Here is a 26,405-nt window from a genome sequence, read left to right as displayed (position 1 = left end):
ACCTCACCAATAGCCCTCCACGGCCACAGCCAGGGGGCCTGGCCTTGCCTTACTTCCTGGGCCACTGGCCATCCCCCCAGGCCTCTGTGCAGCCCAGCCTCCTGGGTCACGTTCCTGGGCTGCTCCTCGGCCTCCCTGCTTGTCCCCTCCCCCACTGCCTCCTCCTCCATCAGTTTTAGCCTTGCTCTCCTCTCCCACACTGCTAACACCAAGATGGGGGAGCTTCCAGCCTCGGGCCCGCCCTGCCCTCCTCTCTGCCCAGCTACCCCCATCACGTCCTGGAAGTACCCACAACAATGATCCAGATCCCCCACAATGACTCGGAGCTGCGCTGGAGGCCGGGAGGGGCAGGAGGGCTGTGGGTGGGGAGCACAGCGGGCAGGGAGGAAAGGGTCCCTCCATCCTCATCCGCCTTCAGGGGGTGTCAGTGAGCAGTGCCTAAGAACAGAAAAACCCCCTGCACCTCTGTCCCTGTCCACAGTCTTCCTTACCCACCCAGGAGAAGTCACTTCAGTCCTCTGGTTAAACATCTCAGTCCTATGTAAGCACTAAAACTATAGAACTCAGAAGAAAACTCAGAAGCAGATCTTTGTGACCTGGGCCAGGCAAAGCCTTCTTCTTGGACCTCAAAAGCAAAGTGGCAGAAGCAAAAATGGATACACTGGACCTCATTGAAATCAAAAATGTCTGTGTTTCTTTTTTCTTTTTTAAAGATTTTATTTGACAGAGAGAGCACAAGCAGAGGGAGAGAGAAGGAGAAGCAGGCTCCCCGCTGAGCGAGGAGCCCGATGTGGGACTTGATCCCGGGACCCCGGGATCATGACCTGGGCCAAAGGCAGCCGCTTAACAGACTGAGCCACCCAGGCATCCCATGTCTGTGTTTCTAAACACACTATTGTTGGGGCGCCTGGGTGGCTCAGTTGGTTAAGCTTCTGCCTTCGGCTCAGGTCATGATCCCAGGGTCCCGGGATCGAGCCCTGCATCGGGCTCCCCGCTCAGCGGGGAGTCTGCTTCTCCCTCTCCCTCTGCCCCTCACTCGGTTTGTGTGTGCTCTCTCTCTCCCTCTCTCTAATAAATAAATAAAATCTTAAAAAAAAAATAAAGACACTGTTGAGAAAATGAAAACCCACAGGATGGGAGAAGATATTCGCAAATTTATATCTGAGAAGAGATTTACTGAGAATATAGAAACAATTCTTACAACTCAATAATAAAAAAGACAACCCAATCAAAAAACGGCCAAAGGACCTAAACAGACATCTCTCCAAAGAAGATACGCAGCTGGCCAATAAGCACATGAGAAGATCCCCAACATCACTAGCCAGCAGGAAACGCAAACCAAAACCACAGGGGGACACCACTTCTCTCCCCTAAGCTGGATACGGTCAAAAAGACGGGTAAAGGGTGCCTGGGTGGCTCAGTTGTTTAGGCATCTGCCTTTGGCTCAGGTCGTGATCTCAGGGTCCTGGGATCAAGCCCCGCACGTCCAACTCTCTGCTCAGTGGGGAGTCGGCTTCTCCCTCTCCCTGCTCATGCTCGCTCACTCTCTCTCTCGCTCTCAAATAAAATCTTAAAAGAATATATGGGTGGACTGTATGAGTTATATCTCTACAAAGCTATTTTATCTGTATTTAAAAATTGGACCTCCCATCCATTAGGATGGCCATGACTTGAGGCAAAAACCACCTATTAACAGGTGTTGGCGAGGATGTGGAGAAATGGAAACCTTGCACACGGTTTGTGGGACTGTAAAATGGTGCATTCGCTACGAAAACGTTTGGCATTTCCTCAGAAAGTCAAAAAAGGAAGGACCCTACGATCCTGCAATTTGGGTATATACCCCGAAGAACCGAAAGCATGACGTCGCACAGTTATTTGTACACCCGTGTTCACAGTGGCACTATTCACAATAGCCGGAAGGTAGAAAGAAAACCCATGGATGGTGGACAAACAAACGGATGATGGACAAACGGATGGTGGACAAACAAACTGTGGTCTATCCGTAACACGGAATAGTATTCGGCCCTGAAAAAGGAAATCCGGACACAACATTACAACAGGGATGGGCCCTGGGGACGTTAATGCAGAGTGAACTAAGCCAGTCACCAAAGGACAAATACTACGACCCCACTTACAGGAGGTCGTTAGAGTTGGCGAGCTCACAGAGATGGGGAGCTGAGGGAGGGGGGCCGGGAGTCAGTGTTTAACAGGAACAGAGTTTCAGTTGAAGAGGGAAAAGTCCTGCAGGTAGATGGTGGTGACGGTCACATAACAATACAAACAGCTAAGATGGTTAAGTTTTACGTTATGCGTATTTCATGCGATAAAAGAAAAACTGGGGACCCCGTCTACGTGTATCGGCCCTTCAGGAAGGCAGTTTGGTGGCACGGATGAAGAGCCATGAAAGTATCCCTTGCCTTTGGTAAAATCATCCCACTTCCGGGAAATTCAAACAAGGAAAGGAGCCTACATGCGTGAAAATGTGCATCTGGGCGTTTTTTAGAACAGAAGAAAAATGGGAACCCTCAGAATCCATAAACGGGAGGATATAAATTCACGGGATGACTGGAGCCATAGAACTGGCAGGCAAGAGCTCGTAACACACGGGCAAAGCTTCAGCCAAAGCGCTGGATAGAGAAACACAAGAGCATATGTTCAGAATCGTCAGATTATAATTTAAAAATCCCCGAGGAATAGGCCGAAAAGAGAGACATCAAATGGGTTGAGGCTGCAAATTTAATTCTTGTCACAGTTTAGAAGATCTTGGGGCCGCTCCCTTCCCCGGCCTTTGGGTTGCCTTTGGCAGAAACCGTTTCATCACAAAGCTGGGATTAAGTTGTTTTCTTGGCCCTTCTAATTAACTCTTGTAATAAAAAGTCCCTGCCGAGTCTCTGTGATATTCCCGTGTCTTCTCTCACCTCCTGGCTTGGCAAGGAAGAGGAAAAGCCGTGATGTTTCCTAGCGCGTGATGTTGCTTCTTCGCATGAGATCCCAGTGACTGCCTTTTTCCAATCACGCTTCTAGCTGCCAGCTACCTTTTAAGTGGCTCCAGGCTCCCCTCCCGCGGGGTGTCTGGCTGCTAGATGTTTACGGGGGAGCCTGGGCCGTGGGACCTGAAGCAGCCTCCACTCAGCATGCTCTCATGAACGAGTCAGCGTTAAGTCCCTGCCCGGTTCCGAAGCCTGGACGTCGGAACAGAAGCAGCCACTGGGCTGCCCCCAGACACCGACTCGGTCTCCAACACATGCTTTCTTGTCGGGGGCTTGGCGTTCCGGTGCCAAGCTGTGCTGTAACGGAACTTTGAAAAACATTTGAAACAGAACGTGGCAAGGCAGTTGCTTTACAAAAAAAAAAAAAGATTTTTTTTTTAATGTGTTTTCTCCAGTTTTTAAATTAGAATAAGCTTTGTGAGAGAAAATTAGGAAAACACAGAACAGTTGAAAAGGAAGAAATGTCACTCACAGCCCTCTGCCCAGAGGGCAGCCATGCCTATTCATTTGATGTCTCTCTTTGACGAGGCTTCAGGGTGATTGAGATAGGTGTGTTCCTGTCAGGAAAACTGGGCCAAAGTGTCATCCCCAATTGTTAACTGGGGACGACACTGCTGGGAGCACACAGGTCTCACCTCCTAGCAGCCCAATATGCTGTTCCCTCTGCCTGAATGCTGTTCCCTGTGCCCCTCACCTGGCTGGGCTTCTGTGCATCCCTGCTCATCCCTCTGGCTTTGCCAACTGACCACATGCCCCAGCCTCAGCCTAGTGTGAAATGCCCTTCTTCTCACCCTTCCTGGGTGACAACTACTCACCCCGGGAGCTGGGTGCCTCGTCAGTGGTCCCCCAGCCTCCCTGGGCTTCTTCATTTACTTCTGGAAGGACCTGCCCATCTCTCCCACTAGTCTGTGACCCTTTGGGGACAGGGCATGGGACTCCTTAGAGCTGAGTAGTGCCCAGCACACAGTAGGTGCTCAATAACTGCTTGCCATATGAGCAAGTAAAGATGAAGCATGAACTACCTTCAAGGAGTTATAATCCAGTGAGCGAGCTGAGACAGGCAGATCTCACAATGCCACTGATATTGCAAGCCACGAGCCCTGAATGTGTCTTTTCTACAACAGCCAGCATTTAGTGAGCATCTACTATGTGCCGGGCACCATGCTAAGTGCTTTACTCATGCTGTAAGGCTAAGATCCCCAAACAGTTCCATCACTGCCTGTTTTACTAACAAGGAGGCTGAGGCTTGGGCAGGAGAAAGGGACTTGCCCAACATCATGCAGAAAACAGCTGGGTCTCTGCTTGACTACAGGCTTGTCTGCCCCCAAAGTCACTGCCCTGAACTAGGCTAGGCTACCCTCCATTCAGGAATCTGTGGGTGCCCAGAGACAAGGGGCTGCCCAGGAAGGAGGTGCTGGTACCCATGAAGACTGCGGAGGCCACACAAACCAGCACCAGGAGCACCAAGCATGTCCTCTCCAGCCAGCTGGGACATAAAGCCCGTCAGGCATGACACCAGGGCAGTCATAAAACCTAGCCGGCCCACATCCGGCACTGACCAAGCAGAATGAGCTCGGAACAGAGAGGCTTATTTTGGGAAAGTGGAAACAAAACAAAGCTCTTTAATCGGAGCCATCTGGGAAGCAGTGGCCGGGGCGGGGGGGGGGGGGGGGCTGGAGGGGGCAGGGTGGTGAGCTGAGCTGGGAATGTGTGGGCGAAGCTGCCCTGCCCACTGCGGGCATGAGAACCAGGTGGGGAGACCTGCTCCAGCCTATGGGGGAATCACTTGGCCCTATCATGGTCATTCACTATTCCTGTCTTCCTCTCCCACCCCAGCTCTCAGCAATTTCGGGCACAGTGGGTCCTGTGAGGAGCTGGGGAATCCCCATGAGCACAATGCCAGACTCCACAAGAGCCCGGATGACTGAGGGCTGGGCCCATCACAGTTCTCTCGTTTTTGGACCAAGAGTCTACACCCTAAATACGGATCAAGATTGTCAGGCATGTTGTCTAACCTGGGAAGAGCAAACGGATTCGTCTGCTTATTGCCTAGGGCTTTGTGTTAAGAAGGATTCTGAGGTCTGATCTGAGAGGTGACTGAAATGCACAGACTACACGTTTGCAAAGGGAGGTGGCAGGACTTTCAAGGCCACTGCAATAAATCAAGGAACAGATGAGGAGCTGAGTGAAAATGATAGAGAGGAGGGCAAACATGAAGGATATTCCAGAGAACGTTCTAGTGATCTGGTGAATGCTGAAGTCAAAGGAGGGAAGAATCACAGCTGACACCCAAGTTCCTTGCTCTGGTGCATGGAGAGATGGGAGGATGATGCCTTTCCCTTTTACTTTTAAATACACATAAAATTTGCCATCTTAACCTTTTTTTTTTAGAGAGAGTTCATGAGAATGAGTGGGGGGAGGGGCAGTGGGAGAGAGAGAGAGAATCATAAGCAGGCTCCACGCCCAGCATGGAGCCCAATGCTGGGCTCAATCTCATGACCCTGAGATCAATATCTGAGCCAAAATCAAGAGTTGGACGCTTAACCAAGTGAGCCACCCAGGCGCTTCTAGTTTTTTTTTTTATTTAAGTCACCTCTACACCCAACATGGGGACCAAACTCACAACCCCGAGGTCAAGAGTCGCACGCTCTTCTGATGAAGCCAGCCAGGCGCCCCCATCTTAACTATTTTTAAGTACACAGTTCACTGGGAGTAAGTACATTCACACGGCTGTGCAGCCCTCACCCTCATCCACCTCCAGAATTCTTTTCGTCTTCCCAAACTGAGAGTCCTCACCCCGTGAACAACTCCCCACTCCCCCTCATCCCCGCCCCTGGCACCCACCACTCCACTTTCTGTCTCTAAGAAGTAGGCTATTCTAGGGGCCTCATATAAGCGAAATCACACAGCACTTGTCCTTCTCAGCATAACGTCCTCCGGGTTCATCCATGTTGCAGCAGATGTCAGAACCTCCCTCCTTTCCCAGGCTGAACAATATTCCATCGTGTACCACGTTCTGCTTAGTCATTTGTTGGTCAGCGGACACTTGGGTTGCTTCCGCTCTATTGTGAATAGAGCTGCTGTGAACATGGGTGCCTTTACTTCTGAACCTTAGGTTTGAGGCCCGTGTGACATCCCACGCTGACTTCAGGAGGATGTTCAAATGACCTGGTCACGCGCTCAGGTGGGAGACCGGGGGAAAGGCGCAGGGGAGTCCCGAATGCCGACCAGGATCCCAGTAAGCACAGCTGGTGCCCTCGTGGTGGTGGGGCTGGCATGGGGATAATGGAGAGCAGGAAGGCAGGGGTGAAGTGGCTGGAGCGGGGCAGGGCCAGGAGGAGGGCGGGGGCCCTCGTGAAGGCCACAGCTTAGGAGTTTGGGATGTATTTGGGACGCTCCCGCATTCATGCACTCGCTGCCTTGTTCCCAGTGAGGGACCGCAGGGTGGGTGTGGCCGGGATGTGCTGGGGTCTGGGGTTCACGGCAGGCTCCACCACTTACCTGCTCTGTGCCGGGGGTGGGGTGGGGGGGGTTAACTGGGCAAGTGACTTGAACACAGTGCCTCACCTTCCTTTCCTTTTTTATTGCTTTGCAAAACGGGCATAATAACAGGGCTTCCAGAGTAAATGCCTGCAAAGCACTCGGAACGGTTCTATGCACAAGGCATGTACGCGGCTAAACGCTAGTTGCTGGTCCGTTCATTCATCCGACCAACGTTTAGCAAGCACCCGGGTGCAGGGGGCCTGCGCTGAGCGCCGTGGTACAGCTGTGCAAACGGGCATTCCCTCTGCATCTCAGAGCTAGGGATCGACACAAACAAACCTAAACCCCGGTACAGCACGAGCCGCTGTGAAGGGGTAAGGGCGGGGGGCTGCCTGGAGGAGGGCACCTCTAAGCTGAGTGGGGCAGACAGTGGCTTCTCTACGGCTGCCTCCCAAGGGCCAGGCACAGGGCTTAGCGCACAGTAGGCGCTCAACTGAGCTTTGGGACTTCCCACTCCTGCAAATCCTGGGTCAGTCCTAGCAGCCCAGACAAGGGTGAGGCGGCCGGGACCAGCTGGGCCCCAGGGCTGTGGGGTGGCTGCTTCTGTGGGTGGACGCTAACCAAGACTGCTGCCTTGACCCCTAACCTGCGTAGAGCCCAGCGTTCCCGCCAGAACCGCCAGGGAGAAGGAAGGAGGACTCGGCCCCCCAGCCCCGGCCCCGGCCCCAGCCAACGCAAACACGGCCGCCCACTCGGCAGGAAGACACAATGCAGCCAAAGCTCAGGAGACCCAGCTGGCTTCGGGGCTCCGCAGCGGCCGGCAGGATCCTCCCGCCGTCCAGCCCCCACAGGCAGGCCCCTCTGCTCCAGCCACCCAGTCTCCCGGCTGCCCCATGCTGTCCCCTTGACCCGAAACATCCTTTGCTCTTTTGTCAGCTCCTGCTACCCTTTAGATCTCAGGGAGGCCCGCTAACCATGTGTGTTCTCAGAGCATAAATCCTCATTCACGTCATCCTGGGCTTAACCCGTCTCCTGGCAGACTGCACCCCAAGGCCAGCAGGGCTGAGGCTCAGCTCAGGCTTCGGGCAGCCAGCTGAACCAAGGCACAGAGAAGGCCTGCACACGGCAGTCAGACCTTAGCCTGGGGAGGGGGCAGGAAAGAGCCCACCTGCCTTACCCCTGCAACTACCCCCTCTCCAGGGCTCAGCGCTCACCTGCCTGGGGACTTGTGGGTTTTCCTGTCATTCCAGGAGATTCTCAGAAATCCAAGGAAATGTTCAAGCAAGAAGGGAGGATCTCTCCACCCTCGCCAAAAGCCAAGGCTCAGACCAGCCTAACCCAGCGGCTTATCATTCCCAAGTGCAGCACGGTCTGGGTGGAACCCCGGAGCGTGCCAAGTACTGGCTTTGTGACCCTGTGCAGCTGACTTTACTTCCAGAGCCTCAGTTTCCCTGCCTGTAAAAGAACTCAGGCCGGATGGGAGCCCCCGGAATAATGTCTCTCATCCCTGCTGGCCATGCACCTCCCCCAGCCTGCCCGCTTCCCTGGGCCTCGGTGGAGGGCGAGGAGCCGCCAGACCCTGGTGCTGCCTTTCATCCCAGACAGGAAGGCTCAGCTTGGCGACTCCGGGATTTGGAACAGATGTCTGCGAGCTCACAGGGGGCTGGGAAAGCAGCGACCTCCATCCCGGGGCTGACCAGCCACCTCTCCCTCCCCTGCCCCTCACCCCACTCCCTCCAGGGGCCTCAGGCCAGAGCCAGCCACCCATTCTCCACTCCCATGAGCCCCAAGGAGTGGGGGACCTGCCAAGGAGCCAGCAGAAGCAGCCTGAGGCCCAGGGGGAGAGGATGGGGGCCTCCTGGGAACACCCTGACAATCACAGACCTCTTCTTCCCCCGATATTATGCAATCCACAGCTCAGCAGAGAGCAAACCAAAGCCGAATGGAACCCAAAGTGGGCTAAATCTGGGGCCACTGTGGGTCTCTGGCGACCCGGTGCAGAAAGAGGGCCCAGGGTCAGGCCATCTTTTGGGAGCCAGCTCGGCAAGCATTTCCCAATCCCTGGGTAGAGCTCACCCCCAGAGGAACCTCAGCCCTGAGCTGTTCTCTGCAGAGTGGCCTTGGCCACACGCAAGGACTGTCACGGTTCCTGTAAGCACGCGGCCAACCTGAGCTCACGGAGCTGCACAACCAGGGGGAGGTGGCCAGTCTCGGCCCAATTTCACAGGGGAGCACGTGGAGGCACAAAGAGGTGGCAGCTTCGCCTAGTGAGCGGCTGAGCCGTGCCTGCGTCCAAAGCTCGTTTGGTGATTTCTACTCTGCTCTGTCTCTGGGGGCAGAGCAGGCCAACAAGATCCTGAGCTGGGTCCAGAAGCACAGGACAGAGGAGGGGACACCGCCACCCATTGATTCCGGCTTCCTTTCTTCGTTCGCACAGACATTCCAGAACTCCTCCTCCATGCCTGGTGCCGCACAAAGTGACGGGAAGAACACTGGCTCAGGCTAAGGTGTGTGTGTGTGTGTGTGTGTGTGTGTGTGTGTGTGACTATATGAGTGTGTGAGAATTTGGGTGAATGTGTATGTGAGGGTGAGTGTGTGACTGTAAGGAGATGTGTGTGAGGGTGAGTATGTGGGTGTGAGAAGATGTGGATGAGCACACAAGTGCGAGTAGACGTATGTGAGTGCACGAGTGAGTAGATGTGTGTGGATGAGCACAGGAGTGTGAGTAGATATATGTGAGTGACTGTGTATGAGTGTGTGGCTGAGCATATAAGTGTGAGTAGATGTGTGTGAATGTGAATGTGAGGGTCCCTGCTGCTAAGGGTCCCAGGCAGAGCTCAGCAAGGTCACCGAGCTAAGCACAGGGTCCCGCACACCAGCGCTCAGCAAATGGGAACTGCCCCCCAAACCCAAACCCATGATGCTTCCCTGCCCCTCCCACTTTGAGCCTGGGCTGAGCCTCTTGCCTGCCCCAGGGTTCCACTGACGCATCAGCCAAGCCCCCGCCCTCAGTCATGGAACAGCATATCCCCCCACAGCCCCCACCCTGCCCCAGATTCCTTCCCCAGTGGTCTTGGGGTTCTGCCAGCCCCGTCCAGCCAGTTCCCCCAGACTCCCTCCCCAAGCTGGTTTCCGGAGAGACCCCGCCCCATCTAGCGGTCCTGATAGGCCAGTGAAGATGACAAAACCCCAGGGAGCTGAGCTTCTTGGGGGTGACAGCCCACAACTGCTCTGCTGAGGGGCTCAGTGTCCCCACCCCCATCTCACTTCAATGTCATCTCCCAGTCCTCCCACAAGTGCTATCACCCAAGGCTAGGAAGAGCCAGTTCCATGGCTGGGTGGAGCTCGTGTGAAAGAATTTATGCTCCAACCTTGGATATACATGGATGTTCCTATCCAGTCATTTAGCAGCTGTGTGTCTTTGGGCAAAACACTTAACATTTCTGAGCCTCAATTTTCTCATCTGGGAACTGGGGTTATGGTCCCATAACCCCTAATCCAAACTGCTTAGCTGTGGATGTGTTTTGGAATTCCGAATTTTTTAGAGTTTAGAGAGATGATGTAGTCCTTATACCATAGATTGTGTTAACACCCCCAGCTGGGATTGCCCCCACAGGCTGTACTTAAGTGAGATTTCAGTAGCAAAATGTATGAATATTCACTCTAACTGGGATAAACAAGGTCTATAAATAGCCTCCAGTCGAGTTTAGCAGCCAAAATGAGTTACAAAAACACTTGGATTTTCAAAGTTTAGGGAGATTTCAAACCCACAGACAAGGGAGTGTGAACGGGTGGACCTCCCTCGTGCCCCCCTCCCCCACAAAGGGCTGCAGGGGCTGCGACAGATAAGATGCCGATCTAGTGCCTGGCGCATCTTGGGGCCCAGGAAGGACCTGGATTTGGCTGGACTTGAAGGGGAAGGAGATACTCCCATTTCTAAACGTGAGTGAAGGGCTGGGTCCAGACTCAGGATGCGGAGACCAGGTATTTGAGGGGCAGGGGGGAGGGGAGGGAGGCGCGGGAGGCGCGGGAGGGGCAGGGCGTCCATACCATCAAGACCAGCCACCCCACAGCAAGCTTCGCTCCTGCTCGGAGAAGGGGGGGGCGCGCTAAACCTTCCCGGAGGTGAACGCCCTGTCTTCTAGCCCCAAGAATACATCCAGGACTGCACACAGCCCCAGGGATTCATGAGCCCCCAAAGTCGACCAGCTGACCCATGATTAAGAGCTCCTGCCCTAGAGGGCAGACTAGCCCGCCCCTGGGTGGGTCCCCCCTTTTCCCGCAAAGCGCTGGGTCTAGGAGGGACCAACCGTTGCAGGGCACGGTCCCTGCATCCAGATCCACCGCTCTGTAAAGGGCTCCGGGGAGGCTTCCCGCCCCTGCCAGCCCCAAGGGGGCACCCGTCAGTCCCCCCTTCCAGTTATGGGGTGGGGGGTGGGGGTGCACGGGCCCCGTTCCGTCTACAGCCAACCCAGGGCGCGCAGCACCCCGACAAGCTGCGCTCCGCGGACGAGGCGGCGGCGGTGCCCGCGGGCCCGAGCCGGCGCTTACCCAGGCGGAGCGTGATGTTGACCGACGTGGGGTACTGCACGCCGAAGGCCATGGACGGGCTCTGCCACCAGGTGCTGTCGTCCTGGCTGTGGAAGTCGGTGAGGTAGGAGGCGTCGTGGCGGCGCCGGGGGTCGGCGGCATCGCAGCGCTGGCACTGCGCCCCCGCGCCCGGCGCGCCCACGTGCGGGCAGAAGTCCTCGGGCGGGCGGCCGCACGTGTGCGAGGCCTCGGCGCGCCGGCCGAACGCCGCGTTCTCGAACACCGGCAGGCAGCGCTGCGGCCGCCCCGCGTCGTCGTAGCACGCGCCCATGCCCGCGACGGCCGCCCGCGGCGCCAGGAGCGCCAGGCCCAGCAGGAGCGCGGCCGCCGCCATGGCCCCCGGGCACCGACGCCCCGCGCCCTGCCGCTCGCCGCCCGTGCGCGCCCCGCTCTGCCCGGCCGGCTGGTGGGCGGTGGGCGCGAACCCGGCGGGCGGGCCCACGACTGGGCGGGGCGGGGCCGAGCGGGGGCGGGGCGGGGCGGGGCCGAGCGGGGCGGGGCGGGGTGGGGAGGGGACGAGCGGGGCGGGGTGGGGAGGGGAGGGACGGGCGGCACCCCCCCCCCTCGCCCGCCCGCGGCCGCGCGGTCCCTGGGCGCTCACCCCCACCTGGCGGACGTGCCCGGGAGTGCCCCCCTGCCTCCGGGCCCTGCCGCGGGAGCCTGTCCTCCCCGAGCCTCAGCGTCCTCATCTGTAAAATGGGACTGGTAATGACGCGGGGTCATTTCCACTCTGTGAGGTGTCGGTGGCTGCTCGGAACGTGGGAACGGCTCACCAGGGTCTTGCCAGGCCCGAGGCAAAGGGTCTTTCTGCCTGGTCTTTCCGACGGCACATCTCCTCCTAGCAACAAAGTCACCCAAGGCAGATTGGTGGGGTGGCTCCTCGCGTTTCCGCCTCCCCATTAACTCTGAGCTGTCCTCCGGCTGCTGACTTCTGTCTGCGCTCAAAGCAGAGAGATTCTAACCTGATATTTGTGACCAAGGGTACCTGGTCTCCTCAAAGTGTCCCGTCAGAGAGGCCTTCCCTGCCCACCCCCTATTGCCCCCTTTTACTCTCCATTCACTAAAATTAGTAAATCAAGGGAGAAAAGCCCCAGGCTTAGATCAATACATGCCAGGGGAAACACTTGATGAAACTTAGCAGTCCTTCCAGAAAACACTAAGGAAAATGGAAATAAATGGTCTGACACGCTAAGGACTGTTTTTCAGCTGCGGACTCTGCAGCTAGGGTCCCAGATCTAAACCAGGTCCTGCCCGTTGGATGTCCTCGCTTGCGATTTGGAAAGCAGAAGTGGGCGGGAGCCATCTTCTGCCCTTCTGGTGGCCAGAGGGGTCACAGAGGAGGAGGTTTCCTGCAGCAACGTGCTTCCCGCATCCCACTCTGCGGGGCCAGAGAGGCCTTTGTGGCGGCAGCGGTGGGGTCTCGACTCCTATTTCTGGCCCCTAGATTTGCACTTAGGGGGCGAGCTCCCAGAGCCTCCGGTGGTGGCAGCTTCCCAGGTGGGTCAGTTCTGCAGTGTCCTAACTGACAGCCCTTCCAGTCCTTCCAGCCATCCCCTGAGCACTTTATTCCTTGCATTCAATCCTTCCTGTTGGAAATAGCTAAGCACCTGTCAAGTGCTTGGCCCAAAGCCCAGCACAACTGAGTGTGCGGTAAATTGCTATCACTATAATGAAGACATTTTCCTGCCCCCTCTGAGCCCTCCGTCTGGTTGGAGAGGGAGGTTATGCATGTCTTGAGAAACAGCCTGATGACGGTGTTCCAAGACTTGTTCTCACCTGGTTTATAAGACAGGTTGTGGCCCATGTGTTTAGAGTCATCTGTTCCTCAGCAAACATATACCGCTGCCCACTGTGTCCCCTGCACTGTGCTGGAGCAGGGACGCAGAGGAGAGTTAGACACCTCCCTCCCAGGGCATCTATATGCACAGATGTCCGTGAACATCTTGGGGCTTGGGGTGTGGGTGCAGGTGGGCGGTGGCTAGCTCTGCCTAGAGTTGTAGCGTGCTTTCCAGAAGAGTTGACAAGTAGATAGAGTCGTAAAGGATGAGTAGGGGAAAGGGGAGGAGGCACAGCATGTGCAAAGGCTCAGAGGTGACTGGGGAGGGCCAGTCTGTTGTGTGTTTGCAGCCCTGGGTGTGGGGTTGGTCCCGGGGGCTGAGGCAGGAGCAAGGTGCAGAGGCCAGATGATGTGAGGTGCGGGGCACCGCGGTGATGAGCTGGGGCTTCAGCTTGCAGAGGGTCTGCGGGAGCTGAGGGTTCGTGGGGACAGGGACTTCGTGTAGCTCACCCTGGTGTCCCCAGGGCCTGTGCTGAGTGTAGTTCAGGGAATGTTTGGGGGATGAGCTGGAGCCACATGCCTGGCAAAGCTTGATCCTACAGGGACTGAGCAGGAGACGATGGCTCCTTTGAAAGGTGCCAGCTAGGTGTTCACCAACCTTGCCCAGCTCCTGGCAGCAGGGCCATCCTGCCTCTGCTGGCGACCTCAGTCCGGCTCTTCTCCCAGGCTCCCAGTTGCCTCCTGCTTTTCCAGGTTCTGCCTGAGCGGCACATCCAGCTGTTCATGTTCACCCAGGATCCACCGCCAGGTGGCGACATTGGGCACATTACGGGACTGGCCCCTCTCGCCCCCTGGCGGCCAAGGACACTTTGGGCGGTGGTCCCCGTGCAGCCAGTGGCCCAGGAACCAGAATAAAGTCACTGGGTCCAGGGCACTGGCCGTACAAATGGGGAAACTGAGGCCCAGAGAGGGGAAGTGGTTTGCCGAAAACATGCACAGCGGAACATGACCCGGTCCCTCCCATCCCAGAATGGGAGTCAGGGAGGGACTGGAGTCTATAGATGCTGGGAAGCCGAATGTGGCCCCCTAAGCATGGGGGTGTCTGTGCACCCACAAAGTCTCAGGATAACTCCCAAAATCTGCGTGACAGAGAGACAATGAACACCTCTGTGACCGCAGGAAAGGGGCCTGGAATGAGCAGAACTGTGGACATGACCATTTGGGGCGCTGGGCAAGAAGAGGCCTGCTACCAGCCATCCATCAAGAGAAGGCTATGAGCGTTACCTCCCAGCAGGACTCACCACGATCCCAGTAAAGGCAGCTGTGCCCTGCCATCAGAGGCCCCTCTGCACACACATGACAGCAACCCGGTCTTTGCAGCCCACAGAAGCTATGGACCACCTAGCCTCAGTTTCCCTGCAGCCTAGAGCTTTAAGGCCCAATCCCACATTCTGCCCATGATCCTAACCCATTGTCCTAGTGGTGGCAGGGAGCCCGGGAAAGCTCTTCAGTAGCAGAGTTGGGGTCAGTTTCCTTCAGGAAGATGGATGGGGATGGAATCCAGGGGGCCAGCCTGGAGGTGGTGTGGGAGGAGGGGCCAGTTTCTGTTTGTGGCTGATGGGGGTTATGCCTATGCTGGGGATCTGGGGAATCTCTGCAGAGGCCTGGCCTCCCTCTTGGGGCTGTGAGCAGAGGTGGCAGACTGCCCTCCCCCCAGCCCACCTAAAGGGTTAAAACCTTCCAGGCAAAGAAAGGAAGGAGAAGAATCCTGTTCTGATTTGCTTAATGAACGCTAATTAAAAAGACAGAAGATAGCAGATTCCTTCAGGACAAAGATGAAAGGCCTGTTAATTAAATCTGGGGAGATGGGGCCAGGACCCCGCTGATCCCACCTGACAGATCTGCAGCCTCCTAGGAGCCCAGGGTTGGGGCACTAGCAGAAGGGAAAAAGCAGCCCCCTTCCCTGGCCTTGAGGCCCTGCCCTGGTAGTAACTTGGGTGGGCCCTGCCCCTCTGGGGTGCCTCCTTTTCCCTATCCAGACAGCGAGAGTATTGGCCTAAGTGGTTTCCCATGACACCCTGTCTGTTTCCAAGGTTCTGCAAGTCTGTGCTCTCTGTCCGCATGCCTGGGCCTCAGTGTTTCCTTCTGTTAAGTGGGAAGGCCCTACCTGCTCAGCAGCCAGACAGACAAGGCATGAAGTCAGAATTGGGGGTCTGCCAAGGCTATGTGGGGAACAAGGAAGTTTAGCAACTGGCTACAGCTGGCCTGCCAGGACCTTGCTGCCAGGCCCAAGCCTGTGTGTCTGCACTGTGATCACCCTCTGGGACACCATCCTATACCTCTGAACAAGGACAAGGTGGCCTTCACAGAGGCTTCCAGGGAGCCGGGCCCAGGCTGAGTGCATCACTTGCACAAGTAAATATAGGCAGTGGATAGTCCATGAACTCAAGGAGCTCCCCAAGGGATTAGAGAGACAGACAGTGACCCAGGAAACAAACTGATGAATTAAGCAGTGACAGGTCCCCAGTAAGAGCCACAAAGGAAACAGAAGAGGGGACGGGATGAACTCTGAGAGGGGATGAGTTTAGTTCCGGCCATCAGGGAAGGCTTCTCGAAGGAGGTGACAGATCAGTGGAGACCTGCAAGATGGGATGGGAGGCGGGGGGGAGGGAGTGCTCCTGCTGATGGAAGCTGACAGGGGGCCCCTCAGCTGTCGCCCTCACAGAGCATCCTCTCCCTGGAGTTAACAAGTTCAGACAGGCTGAGGGACATGGCTGGCCTCGGGCATGTCACCACTCAGTCTAGCGACTGTCTCATGACCCCACCCCCAACGCTGTGCCCAGCCAGAGCCCAGGATGAGTCAGCCCTAGGTCCCCTTCAAATGGAGCAGGCTCAGGAAGACAATGAATGCCCTTCTTCTGGGTGATCCGGGGACCAGAGGCTGGGCTGCAGAGGATGCTCCGTGGACAGACATTTACTGGGTCCACACGCCAAGCCCTGGGGACGGAATGATGAGTGATGGCAAAACTGTCCCTGCACTGGGGAGACCCAGATGATAAACCGGTGATTATAACACAGGGCAGCCAGTTAAGCCCTGGTTGGGAGAGGCCAGGGAAGGCTTTCTGGAGGAGGTGGGGTCTCAGCTGAGAGCTAGAAAGGAGATGGCCAGGAAAAGGGGGTAGGGATGAGCATTCCAGGAAAGGGAACAGAGTATGAAAGGCTCAGAGGCAAAACCATGAAGAACTGAAGGAAGTTCAGTGTGGCTGGAGGTGGGAGTTTGAAAAGAGGCAAGGTGGGGTGGTCGAGGTGGGAGCTGGAGGGTGGTGCCGCGTGTCCTGCTGAAGAGCCCACGCTTCACCTGGGGGCTGCGGGCACCTGTGGGAAGATTTCGGCAAGTATGAGATGGAGCAGGTTTGGTTTTGGAAAGTCCTCCCTGCTGCAGCAGGTCGTGTAGCATGAGCTGCGGGGGTGGGCATGGAAGTGCAAATGGTCTGGAAGCTTCTATAGGAGGCAGGGAGAGAGGGTGATGGCCTGGACAGGAGCAGGGGCTGGGCAAGCTCTGGATGTACCTTGTAGGAAAAACCACCAGTTGGGTTGGGAGGGGGAGGAGAAGGGGGAGGTCTCTGGCTGGGGAGGGGTGCCATCCTGAGACAGGGGCACAGGCTGAGGAGCAGGCCCAGGGAAATGGGAATTTTAAGTGCTCAAAATATGCATCCCAAAGGTCATCTGAGAGAGGTGACCAAGAGGCCCGTTCTCCCTGCTTGTCCCCTCCCTCCCTATATATCCTTGGGTAAGTCTCTTCCCCTCTCTGGGCCTCAGGATTCCCACCTGTATGATAGAGGGTGGCCTAGAATGGCCTCTGAGCCCACGTGGAGTGGCTTCCCTTCCCTAAACCTCTTCCAGGGGTCCAGGCTGCCCCCTCCCCAGTGAGAGACTCCCTAAACCCAGGCTCTGGCCCCTACTAGGTCTGGCTCCCCCTTCCTCCGGGCACCCAGGGTCCGGGGCGGCCACCACTGGGTCTGGGACTCCCTGAGGAAATGCCCATGGCCAGGTTCGCACAGACTGGCCCTACTGTGTCCAGACACTGTCCACACAGCCGAAGTATGCGGTATGCTGTTCACAGAAGAGCTCAGCCAGGGATACCAGCCGTGGAACCCACCCTGTGGGGAGATTAAACATCCGAGCTGCCCACCAGTAAGGTTTTTTGTCTGACTGCCCCTACCCCAGACCAGGGACTCCTAAAGGGTAGGCAGGGAGGGGTTTGACTCATACCCTGGGCAGGTAGCAGAATGGGTGCTCACAAAATGTCCAGTGAATGAATGAAGGATGATGAATGAGTGATAAATGAATACATAAAAAATGCAGAATGAGCGCAACCTGCCACCCTTTCCCATTGGCCACTCGGTTCCGGCCACGCCAGCCTCCTTCCCAGAAACAGAGCTCATTCCCACCACAGGGTTTTTGCACCTGCTGTTCCTTTTGCCTGGAACACTGTTCCCAGAGATCTCAGCATCCCTCCCTGCCCAGTATCCCTGCACAGAAAGGCCACCCAGACCTCCTGACCTTCCCCTGTGCTTCCTACCTAGGCACACTATGTTGCTTTCCTCCCTAACCTCTGCCACGCCTGAGACGGCATATCCGTATTTGCTTGTTTCTCTGTGGTCTCTCTCCTCCGTCAGACTGTGAGCTCCCTGAGGGTGGGGGCTGTGTTGCCCTCTGCACCCCCGGCTCCGTGCCCAGCAGGTACACGAGTGGGATGAATAAATGGAGATATGGTATCCATAGGGCACAAGGCAGCAGAGCAGGGCACAGAGTCCCTTGGCAGAGCCACTGGCTGTGTGTAGACACTGGTCCTCACCAGGGGTTCCCACTGCAGGGAAGCTGTCCTCAAACAGTAATTTCATTTCTGAACTCTTTTGCTGAGGAAAGGAAACAGCAATTATAAGTCAGCAGCAGAACCCGGCCAGGAAGGGGAAGGCACAGGAAAGGAACACTGCCCTCCCGCTGCCCTATGGATTCTGAATTAGTGCTGTGAGCACCGCTGGGACCATGTTGGGACCCCCAAGCCTGAGTTGGACCCCGTCTGTCCCCAGGGCCTGGCACGACCGCCTGGCTCCCATGGCTCTTGGGTAAAGGCAGGCCTCTCAGGCTTCAGCTCCTCAAATCCCAGAACTCCTGCCTCATTGGCCAACCTCTTCCAGACACTCAGACATGCCAGGTCCCCTCCTACCCCAGGACCTTTGTACCTGCCAGTCCCTCCACCTGAAACACTCTCTGCCTCATCTCACCGGCTTGATTCTTGCTCCTCCTGTTGGCCTCAGGGTCAGGATAACGTCGCTTCCTAAGGAAACCCTCCCTGGTGCCCCCTTCCTAATTTCATGGCACCTCTAACACTCATTATTAGTTTCCTGTCCTTCGTTCCCACTGGACTGCCAAGCCCAGAGGATAAGAATCCTGCGGTTTCCTTCTCTGTCCCTGACACACACCCCAGGCAGGATACATACCATATGGTCCCTAAATGGTATGGAGTGAAAACAATTAAGTCAGGGGAAGAAACTGGGCGGAGGGAAGGAGGGAGGATGGATAGAAAGTAGGTGGGAAGTGAGGAGAAAGAAACAGGCTGTGAGGCCAGGCTCCACTGGGGCTCCTCTCCCAGCGTGCTGGCCCTTTAAGGGGGTGAAGGCCAAGGGAAGTGATCTACTAGTGTGCCTTGCCCTTCACGTGGCTTTATTTTGAAAACGTGAACTTTGCAAATGTCAGGAAAAGGTGGGATTCTCAGCCTGGGACCGAGAGAAGCTGATTAGCATTCCCGGTGCCAGTGGTAATGGGGCTGCGCGTAGGCTGTGGGAAATTTATGCCGCCTGCTGGGGCCAAGGCAGGAGAGTCTAAAACATAAAACGGCAAGGTTGCCAAATCTATGCCTCCCCCAGGAGGACATGGGGCCACCGTGGGAAAGCCCGGAGGACAGGGAGACAGGTAGGATAACCCGCACAGGTGGTGGAGGCCGTGGGGGCTGGGCAGGGTTAGAGGACCCCCGTGTGCTGCACCCCGGGAGGGGTGACCCCTCATCCTCCCTCCATGGGGCCAGGCCCTATCCCTGACCGCCCGGACTACAAAATTCATTCGGATTCCTTTTCACGGGGCCCTGTTCGGGAGGGGCACGAGCCCCAGGCTGCCAGTGCAGAGACCGAGGGTCGGTCGGGGAAGTAAAGTCGCTCAGCAGGGAGGGTCAGGCCGGACGTGAATTCAGCTCTCTCTGACTGACTATCAGCAGCCTCCTCACCCTGCCCACCCCCACGTCCCCCAGTTTCCAGGACCACCCTCATTTGGGATGGCCCACAGCATCAGTGTCCAATTAGAGTTCCCCCCAAGAGCATCTAGGGAGTTCTGTGTGGGCCGCAGAGCACTTGCATACGCTGTTCCCTCTGCCGGAACGCCTTTCCCCACCACACCCCGAGACTAGCCTGCTCCACAGTTTATCGTCTGTGCCCACCCCCCAGCGGGGACATTTGTCTCCTCGATGGACGTATTCTTTGCATGCAATGCTGAGTCTTAGGGATGTGTTGGGAGCTGTCAGGCTTCCGTTTGCATCTGTGTGTGTGTTGTGGTGTGTGGAGTCTGCATGTGTGTGCGCGGCAGAACCAGGGCCGGGTGTGGGCACAGACAGACCAGGCCTGAAGGCCGAGGAGACGGGGAAAGGCGGGTCCCGAGGGGCAGGCGGGCCGCGGGCCGCAGTGTGAGCTGGAGGAGGAAGGGCGCCTGCCTCTGAGCAGGAAGGGAGGCCCGTGTGGCCCTGGGAGCCCCGGGCAGCTGCAGGGCTGTCCCAGTCCCCACGGGCCTGGCTGGGGCCAAGCAGGGCTCAGAGGCCACTCTGGGATGGGGAGACACCGAGGCTGGGAGCACCTGAGCGGTTGGTGGGGACAGTCCCTGAGGGGCACAGGAAGAAGCACTGTAGGCCATTCCAGTGATGGGGTGCAGGAGCCCACGTGAGGTGGAGGCCCCAGAGAGGCTGCCGAGGCTCAGCTGGACGCGGGTCCCCAGGGCTCTCCGGCTGTGTCCCACAGCCTGGGGTCCTGTTCCTCAGAAGAGGCAGAGGCCTGGGACAGTGCTGGGAGTCAGTGATGACCTGGGGGCCCGGCCACTGAGGCCTTCTGTCGCCCCGAGAACGGGGCCCGAGCTGTGTGTGTGTGTGTGTGTGTGTGTGCCCGGCCTCCTCCATCCTCAGAGCAAGCTCCACGCCCACCCTCAGAGGAGGAGGTGAGGCTCGGGCAGGGGTGACTCGCCCGGGCTCCCCGGGCTCAGAGATGCGGGTGCTTAGTTTCGCAGACGTGGTTTGACTCCGAAGCAGAAGCGCAGCTTGGCCATTTGGCTTGGGGCTCCCGTGGGAGCACCAGGCAGGGAAGCACAGATCATGAGTCTGCCATGTTCTCCAGACGTGGAAGAGCGAGGACACAGGGCCTCCCCGGGACCCCGCAGGCAAGTGGCGAGAGGCTCGGGCTTGGGTCCCAAGCAGGGATGCCGTGGCCTGGTGGTTGGCAGAGGGCGGGCAGGGCAGCCTGCCAAATGGAGGCCCCTCAGTAGTAGGGAGTGACCGGCACATGTGCTCCCTGTCCTGGCCGGGGGACAGGCTCTGCCTTCATAACGCGTGATCGATGGGCCTAATATGGGACGGGAGACAGTGGGCTGGCAGCCCCGGCCTGGTCTGCCGGCTGCCATTTGCCCATATATTTATTTATTTATGCATTCTCCTCCATGGCAAAAGCCCAAAGACAATAAAAGAAATTGAATTGCATATCAGATGGGACATCAGAGGGAGATACGGCCATAAATCGCGTTGTATTTATTCCATAAATATCAGCGCCTCCCGAATAGCCAGGGCCCGTTATGAAGTTATAATCAGGAATCTGGTCCCAGGATGCTCACCACCAGCCCCTCCCCCACTCGACAAACAGGCTGGGTCCCCCAAACAAATAACTGCTTCCTCAGGCCACCTGCCCCCACCGCCGACGCAGGCATCTGCTCACCCGGGCTGCCTCCACCCGAAGCAAGGAGCAGGGTCTAGGGGAAAGGGCAGGAGGTGGCTGGCACTACGGTGTGCCCAGGCCCAGAGGGAAGTAAGTTCTCCAGGCCCTGTGCCCCCACCTGCCCACCTATACGTCACCAGCACCTGGTTGGAGCCAACATTCTTCCTCTCTATGTCAGTTTTTTTTTTTTTCCCAAAGTATGATTTACATTCAGTAAAATGCACAAATAAGTATATGGCTTGTGTCCCCTCATGCCCCCTCCCTGTCGCTGGTGCCCCTCCAAAGGAAGCTGATCTGCTATCACCTTAGGTCACTTCGCAGGTTCTAGAATTTCAGAAAAATGCAGTCATGTAACGTGGGCTCTTCTGTGCCTGTTCCTTGTTTGCTTGACATTGATGGATAGGAGGGACATCCACGTCATCGTGTGTATCGGGGGTCCGTCCTTTCTCCTTGCTGTGTGGTATTCCACCAGTGTCTACACCCAAATCTGTTCATCCGTTCTCCTGTGGGTGGATGTCTGGGCTGTTTCTAAGCTGCTATGGGTGTCCTTGTGTGTGTCTTTCTGTGAATATAAAAACTCGTGTCTGGAGTACGTGGCTGGGCGTGGAATTGTAGGGTCCTGGGGTCGGTGTACGTTTAGCAGGAAGTGCCAAGCGCGTGGCTTTGTCCTGAGATCTCTTTGTGGTTTTATTTTTGTTTTTTCTTAAGATTTTATTTACTTGACAGAGAGAGAGAGATCACAAGCAGGGGGAGCAGCAGAGGGGGAGGGAGAAGCAGGCCCCCTGCTGAGCAGAGAGCCCAATGCGGGGCTCCAGTCCAGGACCCTGATATCATGACCTGAGCTGAAGGCAGACGCTTCACTGACTGAGCCACCCAGGCGCCTCCTCTTTGCGGTTTTAATTTATTATCTCCACCACCAATTCTTACCTAGATGACTGCTTTGGCCTCTCCCACCCACCCCGCCAGGTTCCCTGGCTGTCCCCTGTCCCTTGCAGTACCCCCTGCATCCAGCAGCCAGAGGGACCCTGCTGTCCGGTCAAGACCCACCTCTGATTGAAACCCTCCCGCAGCTCCCCGTGCCCTGAGAGTAAAAGCTGAGGCCCTAATGCGCTCTCCCCCTGCTCTCTGCTCCCCCACACTGGCTCCATGCGGTGCCCCTTGTCCCGCCTCCAGACCCCCCCCCCCCGTGTCACCTTCTCAGGGCCACCTGTGCCGAGCCCCCTGCCCACCCCCTCCCTGCGTCATGTGTCTCCCCAGCACTTTCAGCACACTGTCATCTGTCCCCTCCCTGATGTCAGCTCTCAGGCAGCTGGATCTGGATTTTGTTCACTGTTGCATCCCTGGGGCCTAGATCAGTGCCTGGCGCAGAACAGAGGCTCAGCCAGTGTTCGTTGAACAACTGAAATGAGTCCGTGCCGGGTAAGGCGGCATTCCGACAGAGCCACTTTTTAAAAATGGAGGTGAAATCTACATACCATAGAATTAAGCATTTTAAAGTGTATAATCTGGGGGCGTGCGGTGCCTTCACATTGCTGTGTGGCCACCATCCTGGTCTTGTTCCAAACGACAGCTGGTTTGGACGTGGCCTCATCAGCCTCTGATGTGATCTTAATAGTCTCACTTTCTCTCTTAACAACTGAATGTCTCTGAGGTTCTTTCCAGTTCCCTCCCAGCCCTGAGTCGTATGGAGTCCCTGAACTTCTCTTCTCCGGTGTTTGCAGACTGTCCAAGTGTCCCACCTTGACAGTTGGCTGATGGTTGACAGGGCTCCCTCCAAGCTGCGTGCCCAGCACCCCTCCCAGGGCGCGATGGAGAGGCCAGTGGGGGGTCAGGAAGTGGCCAGTTGGACTCTCCCCCCGCTCCCCCCCCCCACCCGCTAGCCACTCTGCCTGGGCCCTCGGGTCCCCTGGAGGTGGGACAGCCCTGGGCAAACCTCGGCTCTGCCATCCCACGCCGCTGCCCGTCTCCCCCATGCCCCTGGCCTCCCTCTTCAACCTGCAAGAATCTTTCCTTTCCTTTGGCTAATAACTGGAGCAGGGGAGGAAGACCCAATTTATTTGGCAGCAAATAAAGAGCTGCCATGATTAAGCCGGGAGGGGCGCGGAGAAAGTTTAAAGGAGGAAAAATACGTTGGGTAATGCCATCTCCTGCGTCTTTATATTCGGAAACGGATCGTTCTAGACGCGGGCAGAAGGCCTGATTTAATATCCTCATGGAAAATACTGCACCTGATCCAATTACCACGGGAATTTTGATACAATCAGCAGTCAAGATGAAAGATTCAGAGGCTCTCACCACGGGAGTAAACACAGAGACTGAATTACCCCGACTACTCTGGGGGCAGATAAGCAGTTCGGGTCGCGGTGAGGGCACCTCGGGCCAGGCTGGGGGGCTCAGCTGAGGCCAGCGTGCTGCCATCAGCTGCCGTGGCCATGCTGGTCTGTCCCTCGGCAGCCTGCCACGCTGTCCTCCAGCAGGTGGGAGCCCTTGGGTTGGCACCCCGGCGTGGCAGGCCAGGGACCCACGCGGAGAGGCGTCCACACACCGTGCCCTTGGTGCCGCCGGGCCCTGGAGGGCCTCCTTGATGCCCAGTCCCTCCCCCTGCCACCCTTGCCAAACCCTGACAAGGCTGCCACCTAAACATCCCTCCCCGTGCCCTCCTGGTCCAGTCTCTGGGCTCCCAGCCTGGTCCAAGCTCAGCCCCCCAGCCTGGACACCTGCAGCAGCCCCTCTCTGCTCGCCCTGTCTCATCCTGCCATCCTCTTGTGACAGAGGACTTACAAACAGTTGTCTAACCGCCTCGTCTGTGCTCGGAACCCTCAGTCGCCTCCAGGGGTTCTTAGGAGGAAGTCCAAAGTCAGGACACACCTCCAGGGCACCACCCATCTCAGACCCTGCACCCTCTCCAGCCTGGCCCCCATCTCCCTCCCCTGCTCCCACCTGGCCTCCCCAGTCCCCAGAACAGTCTGGTTCTTCCAGTTACGTGCACTCTGAGCCCCTGCCCTTTGCTGCACAACACCGGCCATGACTCTACTTACAGAACCAAGTGAGCACGGAGTACTGCACATCCATCTCCCCTGCTGGATTTGGGCTGCACAGATGTCACGGGCCAGAAGCTGCTGCGTCTGTCCTGTGCGGGCGAGCAGCCTTGGGCAAAGGTCTAGACTCCCAGAGCTCAGCGGACTGACCTGCACAACGTCCCAGAGGGCGTGGGAGGATCCAACAAGACGTTGACAGAGAGGAGGGTGATAAGGAGGGAAAGTTCCACAGCCAGGTTCTTCAGGGCCAAGCCCCAGCTCTGCGTCTCAGTGGCCTCATCTGTGAAATGGGTCGTTATGGCAATTACACCCGTAATACCTACGTCCCTGGCATTTAACAGGCCCGTAGCAGTGTTAACCTTGTTTGGTATGTCCACCACTTGCTGCATATTGCTAGAGCTCCACGTTATCATTTCCCCCTTGAATGGGGGAGCAACTAAAAACCCTGGGGCGCCCCCACTGTTGCAGACCTCTGGGTCAAAGCCTGGGTCAAAGCCCCAAGTACTTCCCTCCAGAGCCAGACATTAGCCCATTCACCACAAACCCGTGACTATAGCTGAGTCTGTCACCTCCAGAACCCACCTCTTAGGAAGGGACTGCCCCCCTACCCCTCCTGGGGGCGGGGGGGGATACGTGGGAGGATATGTTTTGAATGGGGATAGGAGTATAGCCTCCCTGAGTGGGCTGACTCCCTGGGGTGGATTTGTGAAGATTAGGTGTGAAAAAAATGGCTTTTTTGAGAAGATTACCCAGATAATGACTTTGATTTTAAACATTAACGTTTTTTTTAAAGGTTTTATTTATTTATTTGACAGAGAGAGACAAAGCGAGAGAAGGAACACAAGCAGGGGGAGTGGGAGAGGGAGAAGCAGGCCTCCCGCTGAGCAGGGAGCCTGATGCGGGGCTCGATCCCAGGACCCCAGGATCATGACCTGAGCCGAAACCAAGACTCAGATGCTCAACCTACTGAGCCACCCAGGCACCCCTACTTTTACTGTTTTGTTTTTGTTTGTTTTTAAGATTTTATTTATTTATTTGACAGAGAGAGACAAAGCGAGAGAAGGAACACAAGCAGGGGGAGTGGGAGAGGGAGAAGCAGGCTTCCCGCTGAGCGGGGAGCCCGATGTGGGGCTCGATCCCAGGACCCTGGGATCATGACCTGAGCCGAAGGCAGACGCTTAACGACTGAGCCACCCAGGCGCCCCTAAACATTAACATTTAATTCATGAATGTTACACATCCCCAAATGCCATTCTTTCTTGAGCCTTTAAGTTCACTTGACATACCTTACTATTCTATTTCTATTTATATATTTATAAACTTAGCATATTTGAACAATCCCCTTTAAGGGCCATTTGATTACTGTTTGGTCCCATTTACAAAACCAGTTAATCAAGCTCCTTTAAACACTTGAAACTGCATGAATACAGTGAATTCATTCCATTTCTTTTTCACTACTTGCGTGGACTGCCTGAGAAACCAGCCTCTCTCTCCACAGACTGAAGCACATATTCGGTACACTGCATTTATAAACGCCATGCGTTCCTGCACTGCTTACAAACTTCCTAACAGCGCAACTTAAAACCCCAAGTCTAAATCAGGCGCTCACTTCCATATTTTCAATTTGAACCCCAAGGCTGGGCTAGTACTTTATAATCAGCAAGATACTCCTGAACCTTCCAAATGCTGAAACCTGCACTCACTTAAGACAGAGATAGTAATAGTACTGTTTGGTTCTCTTAAATGTATCTATTCTTCATCCTGACCCTTTTTGGGGCCGAAAGATGCTAACTTGGTGTGGAGTTATTTTTCCATACCCAGGGGCTTGGGGGCTGCCTCCTCAGCTGGCTGAATGTCTCAAGGACCGGCGTGGCCTGGCTGGGGCACCCACCTTCCCAGCCGCCACCTCCCGGGGCCTGGGCCCAGTGCCGGACTCCCAGGGGCCCCTGGGCTGGCTGGGATGCCCCCCTCAGTCCTCATTCTTCTCTCTGCTCACGCACCCCCACACCTCAGTTGATTGGATTCAGCTAATCAGTTTACGGATTCATTCTCTCCTGAGCAATTCATATTCCTCCTCTCAGTTAGGACCTCCACCCTGGAGGACACTTAATGACAGGTGATTGGATTCCGTGGGCCTCCCAGGGCTTTTGTCGTACTTCTGAGGTCACCTCAAGGACGGGCATGGGGTGGGGAGGAGGATGGGGTGGAGGCATGGCCACCACCCAGGAGGAGGTGCAGGGTGGGAGTGGCCTTGAAGAGCACGGTCTCTCCGAGCCACACAACGCTGGGACAGCTCAAAGAAGGAGGGTGGGAAGGCCCTGGGGCTTTGAATCACCCCAGCCTGGAAGAGAATCGTGCAGCCTTGCCTTCCCTGCTGAGTGCTGTGCGGCCATTGCTTGCTCTCTGAGCTTCACCTGTTCAACAAACTGCAGACAGTTTGGGTCTTTTTTTTTTTTTTTTTTAAAGATTTTATTTATTTATTTGACAGAGAGAGAGATAGCGA

General features: G+C 56.4%; 1 protein-coding gene across 1 annotated transcript in view; it reads right to left on the bottom strand.

Annotated features, from left to right (window-relative positions):
• The window catches only part of LAMC3 (laminin subunit gamma 3), a 55,629-nt gene extending 44,190 nt beyond the window's left edge, over window positions 1-11,439 (bottom strand). The window contains exon 1 of the mRNA XM_045870476.3: window positions 11,025-11,439. Coding sequence (XP_045726432.1) covers window positions 11,025-11,397 — 373 coding nt within the window. The 5' untranslated portion in view covers window positions 11,398-11,439. The remainder of the gene's footprint in view (window positions 1-11,024) is intronic.
• Window positions 11,440-26,405: the final 14,966 nt, after the last annotated feature.

This window comes from Mirounga angustirostris, unplaced genomic scaffold, assembly GCF_029215605.1.
Source record: "Mirounga angustirostris isolate CCGP_5_RB_7025 unplaced genomic scaffold, mMirAng1.0.hap1 SCAF_15, whole genome shotgun sequence".
Taxonomy (NCBI): domain Eukaryota; kingdom Metazoa; phylum Chordata; class Mammalia; order Carnivora; family Phocidae; genus Mirounga; species Mirounga angustirostris.
Note: the sequence above shows the minus strand (reverse complement) of the source record. Positions and strands in the feature narration are given on the sequence as shown.